The sequence below is a fragment of the Artibeus jamaicensis genome, unplaced genomic scaffold, assembly GCF_021234435.1.
Source record: "Artibeus jamaicensis isolate MK-2021 breed Jamaican fruit bat unplaced genomic scaffold, CSHL_Jam_final scaffold_625, whole genome shotgun sequence".
Classification (NCBI taxonomy): domain Eukaryota; kingdom Metazoa; phylum Chordata; class Mammalia; order Chiroptera; family Phyllostomidae; genus Artibeus; species Artibeus jamaicensis.
The window spans coordinates 2848895-2867008 of record NW_026522051.1 but is presented as its reverse complement, the minus strand read 5'-3'; the positions used below and the strand labels follow the sequence as shown (position 1 = coordinate 2867008).

Sequence of the window (18114 nt, the reverse complement as noted above, 5' to 3'; positions counted from 1 at the left end):
CCTGTGGTCTCCCAATGCACCAAAATGCCACGCTCTCTCACCACCTGGGGCGCCAGGTCCCTCCGTCTCGGACCCCCCAAGCCCTCTGACCCGGATGGGAAGCAGCCCACGGAAAAGCCCATCCGGCCGCTGCTCCAAGCCAGAGAGAGGGCTGTGCTGTGGGGACTCACTGAACAGGTTCTTCCAGGTCACGTTGGCCTTCTCCTCGGACTCCACCGGCTGGAAATCGAGCACCCTGTGCAGGTCCAGGTTCTTGAGCAGCTCTTCGCAGTAGAAGGGGATCCCGCAGCTGCCCTCCACCAGGTACCTGTCGGGGGGACGAGGCGGCCTGTGTACCCGGAAGAGCCACCTTGCGGGGAGGACGGCTGAGTCTTCTCGGCGACCGGAAAATGATCTCCTCTCATTCTCCCCAGGTCTCGGCTCATTTCCCAGGTTTTAGGAATTTCTTTCTTTTCTTTTCTTCCTTTCATTTTTCTAGTTACATAAACCATTTAGCTCCTTCCAAAGCCAGAACTATATAATAACATAATATTATATAATATAATATACAATAAGGTACATTCTCAGTCTTGCTTCCCCTTCCTCACCCAGTAAGTGACCATTTAAATTTCCCAGTTCGTACTTCAGATGTCTCTTCCAGAAGCCAGGCAACCTCATTAGAGAAGCGGGGCGGATACCAGGTGGGCTGTAAGCAGCCAGCTCAGAGACAGGTGCTGCTTCAGGGGCCCTGTCCAGCCAGGAGGGGGTGACTGAGCAGCTCCCGAGGCACTGACTGGACGGCCAGCCTTCGAGGTGTGCAGACAGACCTGGGGACACCAGGCCATGCCACGCCACTGCCTGCCGGGCGGGACCACGCTGAGTTACAGGTCGTGGTCTTCCACGTTTCCCAGTGTGCCTTTCGCATCACTGGCGCACACAACGTCCTGACTAAGAACTGATTAGAGAACACCCTTGCCCAGCACGCGGGACAGGAAGCAAAGCAGAAGTCACCAGGCAGTCCGAGCAGGCGTAAGCAAGACCGTGGCAAAGAGACAGAGAGCAGCATCTCTCCCGCCCCGCCTGAGAAATGGCCGCATGGGAAGACGGGCCCGGCGAGAATGCTGAAAGGGGCACTTGAAGCCACAACTTAAGGAACCTGATGAGGCCAGGACCTGGGCAGGGCACGCAGGCGTCGAGCCCTGTGGACAGAAGCAGGTCACTCACAGGTCCAGGTCCTTGGGGATGCCCTTGACGTTGAGGTCCAGGCAGACCTTGTTGCGGATGTCGCTGGGCTGCACAGCGCCGAGGGTGACATAGGTGGTGTTCCTGTTCTTTTTGATGGTGCTGGCGGACGGGCAGGGCGTGTCGGGGAACGGGGACAGGGACATGATGATGAAGATAGGGAGGGTCTGGATCAGCTTCTCCAGAAAGGCCCAGGAGGTCGGGTCGACAAACTGGCCCTCGTCGATGATGAAAATGATCCTCTCCTGCTTCACCGTCTGGAGGAGGTACAGAGACAGGGGGCAAACGGCTGTGGGACTCGGGGGTCGCGAGCCCGTGTGGGTCTGCCTGGGCCTCCCCAGGGTGGGGGGGCCGGCACTGAGTATTTTCCTCCCAGTAAAACCGTGTTAATTTAGATTCTCCCCCGCGTGGGGTTTGTGGCAACTTGACAGAGCCGGTGGGAATGGACTTCTTACTTGGTCAGGTCTGTGTGCAAAGAGAATGCAAATTTGTAGGTCAGACAGGGCTGTGGCCACGTAAATCACCATTGCATATAATAACGGATGTTCACTACGTGGCATTTAAAGATTTTATTTATTTACTTTCAGAGAGAGGGAAAGAGGGAGAGCAACATCAATGTGCGAGAGAAACACTGACCTGTTGCCTCTCAAGTGCCCCCTACTGGGGACCTGGCCTGCAACCCAGGCACGGGCCCTGACTGGGAATTGAACTAGCGACCCTTTGGTTCACAGGCTGGCACTCAGTCCACAGAGCCGCACCAGCCAGGGCTACTGCACGTCATTTTAACCTATTGGCAAATGAAGGCCTCCTAGGGGGAGCTATGTGCCATTGAGTCACCCAGTGCTTACCCAGCACAGAGGGGCCGGGCGGCACTGGGCTGGTGCTGGGGACAACCAGCCCCTGCCCGCGGTACCTCTGGGGTCTATTATACGTAACACAGGTCCCATGTCCCCTGTCTTGTGTACACGCCTGTCCCCGCCAGGTCTGAATTACTGTTCACTCCTTGAGTGTTGATGGGGCCCCCGTGAGGGTCGGGCACTGTCTAGGTGCTGAGGCCACAGTGTCCTTGCCTCCCGGAGTCGGCCCTGGTCCAGCACGGCCGCACTCCCTCTGTGTCTTTATGAAGGAAAGCAGCACAGGCGACTTTAAAACATCAGCTCTCCTACGGCCATCGTTACAAAGTATCACACCCTTCCTCTTCACGTCAGGCACGTGTAGTAAGTTTCCCCGACAGCCCCATTGTGTTACCGGGAAGTCAGCTCCTCCAGGATGCTGAGAGAACACTGTCACTAACGGTCAGTCTCCTCTGTGAGCCGAGAGGAGTGAAGTGGGAAGAAAAAACGCACCGATTCCACAGTCCACCACTGCTCCAGTCTCCTCACAGTTAAAATGCGGAGGGTGAGGCGGGTGCTCTTGAGTGTGCGTGAAAGCTGACATGTGTGTGGGGCTGCCGTGGTCCCCGGCTCTGTGTGATGCCCTCCCCCCCGTAAATGAGCTCGTCTAACCCTCCTGACTCTCGGGGAGGTGGTGAATACAAGGGAATCACTTCACTGAGGAAACTGAGTCACCAACAGGCGGAGAACCCCGCCGAGGCCACGCAGAGAGCTGTGATCCCAGCCTGTAGCTAAAGCACAGCTTTAGTGCCGGTTTCCGAACTAAATGGCCTATTAGAACCACTGAGAAGCTTTCAAACAAAAGCAAAGCGCTAAACAGGTTCCTGAGCCCACCCCCGGCCCCTCTGAAGCACCAGGGTTAGGACTCCTGGATGCGCCTTTTCTGAGCAGCATTTTGGAGGATGAAGGAGAGTGAAACACTTCAAAGCCTCCGGCCAGTGGAGCCGGGACCCCCAGGCCCCGTGGCTCTGGGCCGAGCCGCCCAGGCCTCCTCCCCCACTGCCCGGCCCGCAGGCAGACGCTCTTACTCTCTCCAAGATCTTCATAAACAGGGCCTCCAGATGCGTTTGCTTCTTCGAGGTGCTCATCTTGGAGACCTCTCTCGAAATCGGGAACTGTGGGGAGAGTCGGGGGAGTGTCAAAAGCGGGAAGACAGCGAGGGAGCCGCGAGCTGTGGGGCTGCTCTGTGTCCCAAACTCCTCACGTGTGGGACAGCGCAGAGAGCCCTTCCCGGCGCTACCCCCGAACCCGACCTCGCTGAGTCTGACAGAGACGGGGGCAGGGCACACTCTGCCTCTGCACCGGCTGTCACCGGGGGAGCAGGGAGACTCTGCGCTACAGACTAGCAAGTATCGTGCAGCGATGAGGGAAAGGTGAGGGGAAATCGGCCAGCGGGTGGCACTCGGTGTGGTGTTTCTCGCCACCTTCAGTAGGTCTCAGGAACAGGGCGCTCATCCGAGGAACGCTGGGAGCCCTTGCCTCGCCACACAGACCCTCCAGGTGAGAAAGGAGAGGGATCGTAAGGGCGAGGGGACGCTGAGGCACAAAGCATCGGGGAGCGCCGGCTGTGCCTGCCCCGGCGCGGTTTCCTGCGGGAGTCCAGCACCGGGCAGTTACCTGGACGTGGAAAATGTCATTGAAAATGCAATAGAACTTCTCATCCAGCAGTGCCTTGACTTTATTCTGAAGGTTGCTCTGTCGTTCTTTATAGTGTTTGCAGGTGTCCAGACCTAAGACGTTGGCCATGAGTATCTGGATGGTATAAAAATTTTGGTGGAAGCTGACCTTAGTCAGTGCGATAGCAATGGTCCTGTTTACAAGAGAGCCAAGAATCAGGAGGTCACAAAGAGAAGAGCTGCAAGAGAGTTCTTAAATCTATGTTTTGAGGTGACAGGTTGAAGGGAAGCTGTGACTCTTCGCATGCAGCTGTTATAAGGGAAACTCCCCCACTCGGTCTGCAAACCCGTCTTCACTCCTGCTCCCCCTCCACGGCCTCGCTCCGCTGGGACCAGAAGCTGTGACAGCTCACCTAGCTGTCCCTTCTTCCCCCGCGTCCTCTACCTTACTGCGGGCCCTCTGCTCTTGTCCCTGCCCCTGCCCGGCGTGCGCACACCGAGTGCGTTGCCTTCACAGGGCTGACGTATTGCAAGAGGTGCAAATCTTCCCTCCCACCCGTTTTCCGGGGGCTCCCGTTCCCAGACTTGTCGGTCTGGACTCCTTTATGTCACATACAAGACCTCCCAAGGCCCCACGGTGGACTTTCTGGCCAGTCTCTGCCCAGTAGCCTGCCTCCCGCCCCCAGCGATCAGCAGCCCCGAGCTGCGGACTCTCTGCTTTGGCTGCCTCCCTGGCCTGGGCGTTATCACACCCACTCACAGTGCCCCCCCATCTGTCCACTTCGGTTCAGGGACAGCCTTCCGAGACCTTCCCTGATGCCCCAAGGTCAGGTCACACACCCTCTCTCTGCTGCCACCCTACTCTGTGCCTGCCTCTGTCATTGTCCTCGCCACCTTCCATTTCTACTGTCCTCTCTCTTCTGCAAGAGCTCCTTCAGGGCGGAGATCGGATTTCTCCATCCGCGTGTGAAGACGGTCCTCCCTCTAAACCCTCAGACCTGTGTGGTGTGGCCTTGACCCCCAGGACTGCAGAATGGGACCTTATTTGGGAGCGGGGTCACTGTCGATATAGTGAAGTTAAGGCGCGGAGCAGGGCGGGACCCTAATCCGAAATGACAGAGTCTTTATGAGGGGAAGTGTGGACAACAGGCAAGGAGAACACCATGCGAGGCAAGGCAGGGGTTGGGGTGACGCTTCTGCGTGCCGGGGAGCACCCAGTGTGGCCAGCAAAGCCCCAGAAGCCAGGGGAGAAGCCCAGACAGAACAGGTTGTCCCTTGTGGCTGTCAGAAGAAACCCACCCTGCCCACATCATGTTCTTGGACTCCCAGCTCCCAGCACTCAGACAACTCATCTCCGCTGGCGAAACCACCCAGTTACAGCAACTCCAGCAAATGAACAGAGCTTAGCAGGTCCCGGGACACGGAGTCAACTCCCTAAGTGCTGGAGTAAAGGGAGGCCTAGGTGCCTCCTGGTGATTGCGAATTATCTCCTTCCCAATGTTCAAGGCATTTTAGGCCTGGCCTATTTCAGCCCTGATATTTAGAAAGTGTGCAGACACAGCTAAAAATAATATGAGGCTAAAAAGTGTTTTCCCCTCCCAGCCTTCAGGTCACATGGTAGAAGCAGAGCAGGAGCCAGCGCCACCATCCTCTTGGTTCCTGTCACTGTCGCTAAATACCAGGCTGACCGGCACATGAAGGTGCTGGACAGGCTGTCCCAAGGAGGGCCCTGGGGACACGGGTGCTGCAGACACAGACCAGCGAATGGTGTGAGTACGGCCCCCAGCGGTGCGTCCCGGAGGGCACATGGGGACCTGTCATTCCCCACTCCTGCTCCCAGAGAGGGCGGAAGGGCTTGGGCCAGGGACAGGCAGCAGGCCGGTCACTTTACGGGCTCGTCCTGAAACCCAGTGTGGCCCCCACCTCTGCGCCGGCTGTTCAGACCTGTCCACACGCTGGGGTTGTGTACAAAGCGTTACCACGCTGATGTCCAAGCCCTGTCTAACATTAAATCAGGCTCCCCTGGGGTCAGCCCGGCTCCCCATTTTCTGAGCTCATTGTGTGTTTATTATTATTTGTTTATTTAGGACAAGGGTACAGGGCACCCCACGGTCGAGAGAGTGTGTGGAGTTTACAGGAGACCGATTCCATAAAGGAGAGGTGCACTAAGACAGAGCGAGTTTTTCTGGGCACTGGGATTCTCTGGGTTGACGGGAAAGAAAGGGCCGCTGCAAGCCACTCACCTGTGGTTCTCACCTTGGGACAGGTACTCCAGACCCATGAGTATCTGGCTCTTCCCGTAGCCCGGCATCCCTTCGAACATGAGGACCTGGCTGCAGTTGGACGTCAGAAACTCCTTCATGGTCTTCTTGAAGTAGCTGATCTCCCTGTCACGCCCTGCCGATGTTTTGTTTTGTTTTAAAGGGAGCAAACTCAATCAACACAGAATAGTCTAGAAACGTAGAGAAGCCCATAGCGATAGCGCACCTGAGACCACCCTCGGCACCCCTCCCACGGTGCTGTTCCTGGACTTCCGCCCGGTGTTCTGTACTTTAAAAAGTTCTGAAATCTTTGTCTAGAGCTTTCCAGTTAACGATATGATTTTTGCCCCAGTTCTGATTCCCACATGTTGTGAGGGAAAGTGCTCTCGTAATGGGCAGTAGAATGTCCACTTAATTTTCGTGCAGAAAACTGGAGTTTGCCTGGATTGCATAGCCAGGAAGTAAACCAGGGCTGCCTCTAATTCTTGTTTTCCTTTTCTATAACACAGAAGTCATTTATAGATTGTTTTGTGAGGAAATACATTTATTATAGTTAGGCTCCTATATTGAATGATCACAGATAGAACATTTTATTTGCAATTATTTTACTTCTAAGTCTGTGAAGGAAACTTGCCCACATGAGAAATTGCACACCCTGTGCATGAGAAATTGCACACCCTGGCTGGTGCAGCTCAGTGGATTGAGCACCGGCCTGTGAACTGAAGGGTCACTGGTTCGATTCCCAGTCAAGGCACATGCCTGGGTTGTGGGCCAGGTCCCGGGTTGGGGGTGTGCAAGAGGCAACTGATCAATGTTTCTCCTTCTCTTTCTCCCTCCCTTCCCCTTTCTCTAAAAATAAATAAATAAAATCTTTTTAAAAATTAAAAAAAACATACACTCCCTATGGAAAATATGGTAAATGTAGAAAAGGCAAAGAGGAAAATAGAAGTCAGCTGACATTGCAGCCCAGTCGCCGTTATTTTGTGGGCATTTAAATTATGCCGCGGGGCCCCTGCGGGTGTGGCTCAGTGCACTGAGTGCGGGCCTGGGAACCCAGGAGGTGCCGGTTCAATTTCCAGCCAGGGCACATGCCTGGGTTGCGAGCTAGGTCCCACAAGATACAACCACATGCTGATGTTTCTCTCCCTCTCTCTCTTTCCTCCTTCCCCTCTCTAAAAATAAATAAATAAAATCTTTTAAAAAATTTATGCCACGGGATGCCCAGATTAAAATCTGAAAGCTAGCCATAATCTCTCAGCAGTTCCGTCGGAGACTCCAAAAGAGCCGGAGACTCATTTGGGGCTGAACCTTGTCCCCTGGACAGATGACTATGGAGGACCCAGGCCGTCCTCCCCTGATCAGTGGAAGGAAGGCATGTGTAATTATATGATGTTCTCACGCCATCTATTTGGGAAGGGGGGAGAGACTAGCATGTGGGGGTTCCCTGAGCACCCCCATACTTGTTGGTCTGAATGGTGTTCGTAGGTTCATTGGTGATAATTCATGAAGCTGCAGGCTTATCACCGGTGTACATTTCTGTGTGTTTTGTTACAGTTCGAGGGAGAAGTCTGAAAGTCAAGGCCTGTACCTACCCAGCAAAGGGTAGCACTCATTCCTGTTGCAGACGAGGTACGCCATCCCGAACATGCTGGCGGGAAGAAGGGGAGAGATGCGGGGTCAGAGCCGGCCATCCTGAGAGCCCGCGGCGGTCCTCGGGCCTCGGGACGCCTCCTTTCCGGTCTCTAACTCGAGTGCGCCCTGACTCAGGGGCTGCCGAAGCCAGGCGCAGGGGAGGAGGCGTGCTTGCCTGGCACTAGGGAGTCCAGAGACCCGCGTGCGGCCTTCTCCTCAGCACCCATGCAGCGTTCAACAAATGCTTGCTGAGTCTGCACTGGCAGAACCGACCGCTTTCCCGGGAAACCAGGGGCCCAGCAGAGGACTCCAGCGACTTGCACGTGGCCTATCGTCTCCCACCACGGGACGCATCTGCGATGGGCGCAGACAGTCCCAACTCGCCTTCACGGAGCACGCGCCCTGTGCCCCGCACAGCTTCGGGTACACAGTGTCATTTCCTTAACTCCTGGCAAACCCTTATTCACAAGATACTATTATGATGTCCACGGTACGAGTGAGGAAATGGAGGTACAGAGAGTTTATCTGGCCCGAGGCCCCACGGCTAGTGGTGAGGAGGCCAGGGTGGACATGGACACATGTCTACCAGGGCGGACGTGGACAGAGTCTACTCGGCACATGGCACCGTCTCTCTGGGAGGAGGCTTTTTGGTCAAACAGCTCCTTCCCTTGTCTGCACTGTCGCTCTGCCTCATTATACCCGTTACAGCACGTGGCCAAGTGTCCTGTGTTACACACGGCTGATCGTGTGTGTGTGTGTCGGTCTCCCCCGTCATGCTGTGAGCTCTCGGGGCAGGAACCAGCCCCTGCTCACGTTCGTATGTGCGTTTCTACACTCTCTTGTTTGTGGAGATGGTACAGACGCTGGGAAGAGGGCAGGCTTTGGGACCAGGCAGCCTGGGTTTCCGCGGCAGGTTGGCCTCCACTGGTGTCTGGGCCCCTGGCTAGCTAACTGGCGGTGCCCTTCCCCCAGTGGGCGTGGCTGTGGGAATGCTTCGGCCAATGGGATGCCAGCAAATGCAACACCAAGGCTTGTGCACTGGGCTTGCTCTCTCTCGCTCCTCTGGTATGGCCGGGACGGCCTTCCTGATGGAGGATGACAAACTGTCCCACTAATGCCAATCAACTTGCCCGCTTATCCTACCACTGGGCATCCTGGGTCAGCCAACAACCTGCTGAACCTGAGGGGCGTCAATGAGCCGAGGCAGGGACAGCCAAATCCGGCCAAGACCAGTTGAACCCCTGTGACCTCTGAGATAAGTAACGCCTGCTGCGAACCACTGAGGTCTCGTGGTTGTACTAAGGCGGCCTCTGAACCTTGTCTCTCTTGCTTACTACACTCGTGACCATAGACAAGTCGTTCAACGGCTTCGAGCCTCAGTTGTGAAATTTATAAACGGAAGATAATACCAGTTTCCACCTGATACGGTTCATGTTAAGAATACATTATATATTTTGAGATCAAGGACCCAATGTCTAACAAGGGCTCACAAAACTTATAACTATTTGTTTGCTTATTCAAAAAGCACCTCCCTGGTGGTGAACGCACACCGAGGGCCGAGCCCTGGGAAACAGGGTGAATGATAAGGACCCCTTGGCCCAGCTGCCGTCCCGATTCCCTCCTCTGACCCTTCCAGGCCTAGACTCCAGCTGGACAATGGAAGGGACAGCACCTCTGTACACTCCTCACCAGCCGTTCATTCCCTCGTCATCACGGAGTACCTGCTGCATGCCAAGTGCCAGGATATGAGAACGACCAGGAAATCACCGCGACCCTCAAGGAGCTCACGGGGTCACACAGGTGTGATGGGAGGGAGGTGCTGGGCTGGCTGAGCTGGGGGGTGGGGGCATTGGGAGGTGAGGTGGGAAAGGGTGGTGGTTATCTTGTATATCATTGCAAAGAACTGAAACGCCATCGTGAAAATGACCGGAAGCCCTTGCAGGACCTCAAGCCCCAAAGGGACACACCCCTGGGGCCAGGCTGGGCTTCGGGGGATGCGCCGGGCAGAAGGCCCCGAGGAGGAACAGTGTCTCGCGCTCTGGGAGTGCGGCAGTGCCGGCGTGAAGTGGGTGCGGCGAACACAAACTCACGGTTGGCCGGCGTGGCCCACAGAGATGGTCGGTGGGGAGGGCCCCTGCTCTGTGCGCACGGCCTCTGAGGAGTCTCCCGCGGGCTCTCAGGACCGAGGCGGGACGGGGCCTCCCCTGCGCTGCGGTGTCAGCAGGGTGCAGAGCGGGGAGGGTTTGGGACCTGGGCCTCGGGCTGGGCAGGGACAGACCCCAGGGTCAGAGGCTGGCCCTCGCCCTCTTCTCTCCCCAGGAGCCCGGGCAGGCGGTGCCCAAACTCACACTTTCTCGTTCAGGCCCAAGCACTGGTAGACGGGCCCGGGGTCCGCGACGCCTTTCATGACCTTCTTCGGGAGCTCCTTGAAGAAGTAGGCCGGCAGGCTGCTGCAGTTGTAGGTGACGGAGTCACAGGTCACGATGCCCGGGTAGTACATCATCATTCGGGCCGCGATGTTGACTTTCTGACCAATGACTGGACAGGAGAGGAAAGCAGAGGGCAGGGGGAAACGCAGCTGGACCGACTGTAACCTGAGACGCACTGGCCCCCAGGGGCACTGGAACCCTGTACTCCCTCCGCCTCTCAGGGATGATGTAAGCCCACCTTCACTACCCTCCTCAGACAATGGCTACTGAGAGTCTGCAGGCAGTGAACTCACTCAGCGAGCTCTGCTGAGAGAGGGAGGGCCCACACACGGGTCGGCTCTGCACTGGGGCCCCCACGGGCCTGAGGGCCCTCAGGTGAGCTGTCCTTGGTCCTGGACAAGATGGACAGGCACAAGCTCGGGCCTGGGCCACTGACCTCCAAGTGAGGCACAAGTTTGCGTTCATATTGTCTGACCATGAACGTTGTCATTTCATTTCCTTTTCCACAGGAGCCACCTCCAGTTGGTGATTCCTTACGCGTGAGCGAGGGGCTGGGAAGGGGATGTGGGTCAGGTTGATTCGGGGCCGTATTGGCGGGGACCGCGCCGTGGTGCACAGATGCGGGAGCCGAGCTACGAGGGGCTGGCCCCCAGCTCGACCGCTTCCTAGTGCACTAGCCAGTTACTTGAACCCTTCCGTGCCTCAGTTTCCTTCTCTGTAAGATGGGGACAGCAGTGCCGCTCTCAGCTAGGAGCTGATGAAGATTCCTGAGTTAACACACGGGCTCCTGATGGTGTTTCAGCAGGGCCTGACCCCCCGCAAGCCCTGCATCAACAGCACCACCAATGAGGCATTAACTGCAAAACACACTTAAATGCTTCTGATTGAGGTACTCCTTAAGAAACCTCTTTATTATGGAGAAGTCTGGCCACAGACAACCGCACAGACCCTTCGTGTGCCCACTGCCCAGTCCCAAAGCCGTTAGCCGGCAGCCAACCTGCCCTGGCCGCGGCCCCACCCACTCTCCATGCTGTAGCAGTTTGAAGGGAATCTCAGAAATGGCATCATTCCCGACATAACTATTTCAGTGTTTCGGACATGTCATCTCTGAACATCGGAAACCCCAGTAGGACTGGAGAGGGAAGCAGTGGAACGAGCAGTGACATCCTGAGATGACACCCACCTGCTGTCCTCTTTGGAGGCTGGTACTGTTTGCCAGCCACACCAATAGTCACGACTTATAAGTAGTGGTCCTCACCCATCCCAGGCACTAAGAAGAGCTGGCGCTTCATGTTAACAGGAAATTGCTTAGGAAGGCCCCTCGTACTCTGCCCCCTCTCGACCCCTCTGTCTCACGCAAAGCCCCAGAACACACACGGCGTGGCCACTGTGTCTGTGGATGGAACCACACGGCTTGGCTCCGTCCGGAAGACGGTAAAGGGGCTGACGGCTGGGCCCGTGTCTCACTTCTTTAGTCCTTCCCCCAAGCCGGGGGCAAGGCCCGGGGGTCTCTGAAAGGAGAGTGGGACAGGCCAGCCCAGCTCACCTGTGTACTCATGTCTCACTGTGTGTCCCACGATGCCACAGAAGACAGTCCCGCTGGCCACGCCCACGGATACGGTGCTGGCACCCGGCAAGAAGAGGGTTGTGGGGGGAGAGAGACAGTGAGTGGGGGGGAGCGGGGGGAGGGGACATGGTGATGAAGGGGCAGGGAGGGTGGGAGAGGATGTTCAACCCATTATGCCCTCCCCTTTGGATTCAGTTCAGGGGGCTGCAGGTGGCCTGGAGGCATGGAGAGTTGGAGACTTGGAGCTAGGTTCTCAGAAGTGGTAACTCAGTTCACTTTTCTGGTTCTTTTAAGTATTCACTTGAGCTATTCCTCTGGCAAGTAACTCCTCATCACTGGAAAGGACTAGTGTCCCTAGGACAACGTAACTCTCTGCTATTATGGGAAAGAACCAGCCACTGTAATTCAGGAGAGGTGTGTGCCATCAAGATCTGCCCTTGCAAATAGACCCACCTGAACAGAGAGATGACTAGGGGCTGAAATACTTGGTCAGAGGTGACCCGTTGGAGTCGACGAGGGTGGGGCTGCGGGTCAGGGTCATGAGGATGCTGAGACCAAGGAAGCCTGAGAGCACCAGCCGTGGGGGCGACCAGGGCTGCCAATGGCACACCTTACAGTTCCAGCTGTACTGTGAGTGGACCCATCTCAGGCCCCGTCAGTCTGTAAATTTTCAACCCACGGACTCATTTCACCTCCCAGTTACTAAAAACAGGCTCAGGACTCCAACAAGGTGTGAGGAGTTCGGGCTCAACCAAGCAGCAGGCTGGAAGTACAGAGACACCAGCCAGCCTCTCCGCAAACCTGGCACATGCTGGCTTTTGAGGTGTGTCCTTTTTCCACCTTCCTTCACCATCCCTCCTACTGTGGCAGAGCTGGGGGTGCCCCCTCTGCGGGTCCAGACAGCCCTCTCCTGCTCTCCCAACCCCCTTGTCTTGTCCCCCTGTATCCCGCAGAGGGGTCAGGGACCGGGAGATGGGAGCAGGGTCTGTACTCACTGGATTTTGTGGACCTGACAGCAGAAGTCAAATATGTCCACAGCGCTTTCCAAGGCGTGAGTGACCTCGTCGGGCGCCTTTTCCCCGGGGAACCCAAAGACACAGAGGAAGGAGCAGCCCTGTGAGGGGACAGAGGCAGCACACAGCAGGTGGACACAGCTCCCGTTGCAAATCAGGCCCCGTCAGAGCTCCCTCACCCCTGCTGTATTTTGGGCAAACTTCAGGCAGCTTCTGGTGCAGCATCTATGGCAAGGCTCCAGCCCCAGAAGGGTTGCTTTGGCTCCAGAAATAATGGGTTGCACTGAGCTATTTGTCTGCATGCTCCAGTCTAGCCTCTCTCTCTCTGGTGGCCAAGGTCATAGGCTGCACAGTGCTGAGCGTAAGTCTGAGAAACAGCACAGAGCAGGGGAGAAGACTCCAGCTTGGGCCGGAAAATCTGTGTTCTCAGCCGCTTCCCAAGTGCAGCGCCTTGGACAAGCCAGTTTATTGGCCTGAGAGGGGGTGGAACCTGGGCCTGTGGAGGCCGCTTCGGCCACTAAACCGAGTGACGTCATGTATTTAAACAAGTTGTTACCCTGTGGTAGGTAACAAATGCACAAAGTTAACCTACACTTTGTAATCTACTCTGTGGTATATGTGTGCTTCATATAGCACATACAGTACACTGTATATATTTTTATGTAGCATGCATACTTTACAGTATATGCAGAAAGGATAAACAACATGAGCAGGTCTGGTCCTAACTCCAGGCCTGCAGAGGGACTGCAGGGCACCATTTTGGGGGCACCGGTGGTCTGCCTCGCTTGGAGATTTCGTCTTGTGGCCCGGCCATGGGGCCAGCGGGTCACGGAGCCCATGTGCTGGGCATTGCCCCAAGGGCTCCACGTGCATTTCAAGACTTGCAACAATCCCCTGAGGCAAATATTGTCCCCGTCCCAATAATATCCCTATGACTGTTCATGAGCCAACCAAGGCTCGGAGAAGTTCAAAGACTTGCGAAGGTCACGCAGCCAGGAATTGCTGGAGCCCGTGTGCCAGACACGAGAGGCCAACCTCAGGCCCTGTGCTCCTGTCTCATGAAACTAACAGGTGAGTGTGAGAGAACATGCTGGGGGGCAGCAGGCTGGTGTCGCTGCTGCCCCAGAACCCTCCCGGCACCGCGTCCCCTGGCCTTACACGGACCAGTCCCTTTTGTGTGGCAGTGTGGCAGGGTGTGCCGGTCACCTCCCGGGGCTGCCCAGTCCTAGCTGTCAGCCTTCCGCAAAGGCTCCCTAAGTGTTTATTGGATTAACGGATTAGTGGGGCACAGTCACTAAATGCTCTGGTCCCAAGACACAAAAAACGTCTGAGAAGGAGCACCCACTGCCACCAGCAATTCTGCGATACTTCGTTTATCCCTTTTGGTCTTGTCTGTGCTTATTACAGGTGCCCCTCCCACCTACCCACCCCAACCCTCGCCCCGGTCCCTGCGCCCCTGACGGGGCTGATGGGGGGCTATAAGCGTAGGTCCGGGGTGTGAGAGTTACGGAGCGCCTGCCCTGACTCTGAGGGACGCGTTGTGTGCTGGGCTGGAGGGCGACATGCAGGGAGAGCTGGGTGAGCCCAGACTGGGAAGGCTCGCGCCTGGGTGGGAGCCCCAGCCCACCGCTTACAAGCTGATGACCCTGCGCAAAACTGAATCTTGTCTTGTCTTGTCTGGGTATGCTCATCTCTGACTCAATGTCCTCCTCGGTGAAGTGGGGCTGATCGTAAGAGCGCCTGCCTCTCGGGGTGGTCGTGAAGATGGAAGGCGTTGAGAACAACCCCTGGGCCACAAGGCCTCCCCCGCTGCAGACGGGGCGCCCGTGGAGACAGTGAAGACTGACGCTCTGAGGTTGAAGTGAGCACCCCCTCCCTCCCACCAGTGTCCCTGGGCAGGAGTACAGACTTCAACCCACTGACAGGTCCCCAGCCCTCGCACCCACCTACCTTGTCGAACATGAAGACTTTATTGATTTGGCCTCGGAAGATCCGCACAACAGAGTTGATGTGCACGGAGGCCTCCTGGATGGCCGGGCCTAGGACTTCGGCTTTGTTTTGGTCCTTAAATGTCAGGTTCACGAACACAATGGTTACTGGGCGGAGCTCAGACAAGTAACCCTGGAGCTGTTTGTCGTCAATCTGCCAGGTAGAGAGAGGCTTTCCTTAGCATCAGTCTTTGGCTGGGGGGTGGGGGGTCCTGCCTCTCAGCCTCACCCCACCCCACACGAGAAATGATCACTGGGTGGGAAGGAGCCTGTGGAGATTCTCTGGGGAAGCAGAAGCCACCAGGTTGTGAGTGAGGCACAGCCGGGCGCAGCCGGGCAGAGCCGGCCCAAAGTGCAGCAGGCAGAAATCAATTCACTTAGCACAGCCTCTTGCAACGGGAACTCACACATCTGCTAACTTTTGGAAAGCGACAGCCCGCTGGGGGCCTGCCGCTGCTCCTCCTACTAGAGAGAACCACCATTCCTCGGGGCTGCTTTGCAGCTCAGGGACGAGACCAGCGTAACTATGTAACTCAGCCTTAGATTTTCACAGCCTGGTTGGTGCCTTCTGACACATTTTCACGTCCTGCCCTGCTTCATCCCCCAGTGAAATAAAATCAGCATTGTTAGCCTCCTCTTCCTGACTAGTAGCTGAGGCAGAGACAAATACCGCAGGTTGTCCAGGGTCACCTGGGGAGACAGCTCCAGAACCAAAATCTCCAGACGCCTAGCTCGCTGTTCCATCTGCCGCACCGCGGCGCCGCGCCTCCCTGGCGTGGCGTGTTTCCTTTCAGCTCCCCTTGCCCTCCGGGGACAGGGTTCCCAAGTCATCCCCACCCATCTTCATTCTAGAACTGTGTGGAATTAAGTGCATGGCAAATTGATGGAGGAAAACCATCGCATGTTTTCCCTTCCTCGAACAGCACAAAAGGGTCAGATTACCCATGGACCACGGAAACAGATCTTCCAGCCAGAAAGGGGACTGCAGGGGTAGGGGGTGGGGCACAGGGGCGATGGGGGGAGGTAGGGAGGGACAGCCTGAAGCCACACTTCCGAAGTAGCTGGGAAGGTCCTGCTGTTGTCAAAGACAACATAATTATTTCAAACTAACCAACCTGATGGGTTTTCAAACAAACTTATTACATAATCCATATTAAACACATGGACAACATTAATTGCTAAATATTAAAACCTATCGAACAAAATGATTAAAAAATTAGAGACTGCTCTATTGGACCCTGTGACTGGGTGTTGGTTTGGAACAGACAAACACATATTCCCAATGCTCTCTGTGCTCTGGGGGGCAGGCGGCCTCAGGCAAGGGCGCAGGGCTTGCCCTTTGCATCTCTTTGAAGCAGGAGACAGCATAGGAAGCACGCTGAGACTGCAATACTGTTACCAGCCAGCATTCAGCCAGGAAACGCCTTAGACCCATTAGAGAGAATAAACAGTAAACCGAGGCAGGCAGGAGGAAGGAGACAAGTCTCACACACTGACTCAGTAGTCCTGAGCCTGGTCTGATAATATTGCCAGGTGGGCCAACAGCATAAGAAATACTGTTGTTAGCAAGAAAGAAGGGAAGTCCTTGAAATTCTATGTAACATTATCACTGTCTGGGAAAGAAAGCCTTGACACTGCGCTTTCATCCCAAGACCTGAATGCGGGAGAGGGTCCCCGGTGCCCACAGAAGGAGCCCATAAAACAACCTTGGTTAATTGCCTACCTCTGGTCACTACTTGTTTTCCAAGGGAGTCCCTGATGCTCACAGAAAGAGCCCATAAATAACTTTGGAAAGTGCCCCAATTTTAATTAACTGTCTCTTGTCAGGTATTTGTTTTACCACAAGATGAACAAATGGAGTCTGGAGCAAGAGAAAGGTTCGGACTGGCAGACCCCACACGCACCTAAGTTTGGGTAGCCACTTTCCCCCAGGAAAGCTGGCTACACATTTACCCCGTTAATCAGTATGTAACTCTTTTCCCTCCTATCCCGCCAACTATGTAAGTCCTCAGAACAAAGGACTTGCTCTCTCTCTCTCTTTCTCTCTCTCGCTCGGGGGCTCGGGGCACTCTTGGCTCTCGTCCACAGGGCCTCTGGACACCCAGCCTCAGGCTGCCTAGGGGCTGGCCACCCAGGCCACCCTGGTCTTCAGCTGGTCTTGCTTTTGCCATCCTGCTTTACCCTGAGACTCTGCCTTTCACCCCCGACTCTACCCAGTCCTCCTATCCTTCCATGGGACACTAAACGGATTGCTACTAGATTTGCCGATGGTGATATGTAATTCTTTCATTTTATTTATTTATTCATTCTTAGAGAGAAGGGAAGGGAAGGATAAAGAGTGGGAGAGAAACATCGATGTGCGTTGCTTCTCATGTGTCCCCCAGTGGGGACCTGGCCTGCAACCCAGGCATGTGCCCTGACGGGGCATCAAGCTGGCAGCCCTTTGCTTCACAGGCCCGTGCTCAATCCACTGAGCTGTACCAGCCAGGGCCTACAGACAGCCCTCTTCAGGCCGTTAGGAACGTTCACTGCCCAGACCCCTGACCCCCGGAAGACCATGGTCTCGGACCAACGCAGAGGCTAAGACTGCTTCGGTTCGAGAATGTGCCTTCTTTTTACTCTGAGAGCTCCCAACTTACTCTTTTCTTCAGAACACAGAGGGGAAGTCTTGGGGGTGGGAGGTAGTTCTGGGAGTTTTAATGACCTGTGTTGTTAACTTTCAAAGCTTCACATCTAATGCAGGTGACTCACAGAAGTGGTGCGCCCCGTTCACCGCCGGGCATCTCCGCACGCAGGGGCGTACAGAAAGGGGGCCTGAGGTTCCTCTGCGCGCAGGACCTCTCCGGCTGGCCCAGCTGTAGCAGACAGCCCACCCTAGTCTGCATGCGCTGTCACAGTGTAATGAGGAACGGTGCCCCTCTAACTGCAAAGTGTCCTGACGCAAACCGTGCATTCCACAGCTCCCTACACCTGGAGAATGCCGGTCCCCCTCTTATTTCAACGTAACAGATGACTGGCCGCAGTTCTTGATCTTTCCAGCTGTCCAAGGTCCCCGACACCCCCAAAGCCAGGACACTGAATGAAGAAAATACCTGCTTCAGGATGCTTTCCATCAAATACTTTTGCAGGGACAGCTCCAGTTGCGGGTCCGACTCCAGCATGCACGCAAGCCTCAGGAGGTCTAAAAGGGCAGAGGAGGGGCGGGCTCAGAAAGGGAAGCCTGGCCCTGTGGGGTGGAGAGGGGCACCTCCCAGCCCCCACTTGCTGGGGCAGTATCACCACAGGTCAGCCGGGGGACACCCAGTGGCTAAATAGGACCAAGGGAAACCCAGTGAGAAGTTCTCGGAGGTCGTGCGTCGTCTCAGAACTCAACGGTGCGCCGCTCAAAGCCCATCCTAACTGTCACGTGCTGGGGCTCCAGGAGGCTCCCCCCCCCCCGATACTGGGCCTCACGCTGCTGCCACGGGCGATGGGAATGGACGGATGAGGGGACG

General features: G+C 55.9%; 1 protein-coding gene across 2 annotated transcripts in view; it reads right to left on the bottom strand.

Moving 5' to 3' along the window:
• The window catches only part of ADCY10 (adenylate cyclase 10), a 50536-nt gene that overhangs the window by 18208 nt on the left and 14214 nt on the right, over window positions 1-18114 (bottom strand). For both annotated transcript variants that reach the window (XM_037167507.2, XM_053659378.1), the window contains 11 exons: window positions 17713-17801; window positions 14583-14774; window positions 12615-12733; window positions 11599-11675; window positions 9972-10161; window positions 7584-7639; window positions 5974-6127; window positions 3732-3924; window positions 3143-3229; window positions 1204-1478; window positions 171-307 (listed from right to left, as the gene is read on the bottom strand). In XM_037167507.2, coding sequence (XP_037023402.2) covers window positions 171-307; window positions 1204-1478; window positions 3143-3229; window positions 3732-3924; window positions 5974-6127; window positions 7584-7639; window positions 9972-10161; window positions 11599-11675; window positions 12615-12733; window positions 14583-14774; window positions 17713-17801 — 1569 coding nt within the window. The remainder of the gene's footprint in view (window positions 1-170; window positions 308-1203; window positions 1479-3142; window positions 3230-3731; window positions 3925-5973; window positions 6128-7583; window positions 7640-9971; window positions 10162-11598; window positions 11676-12614; window positions 12734-14582; window positions 14775-17712; window positions 17802-18114) is intronic.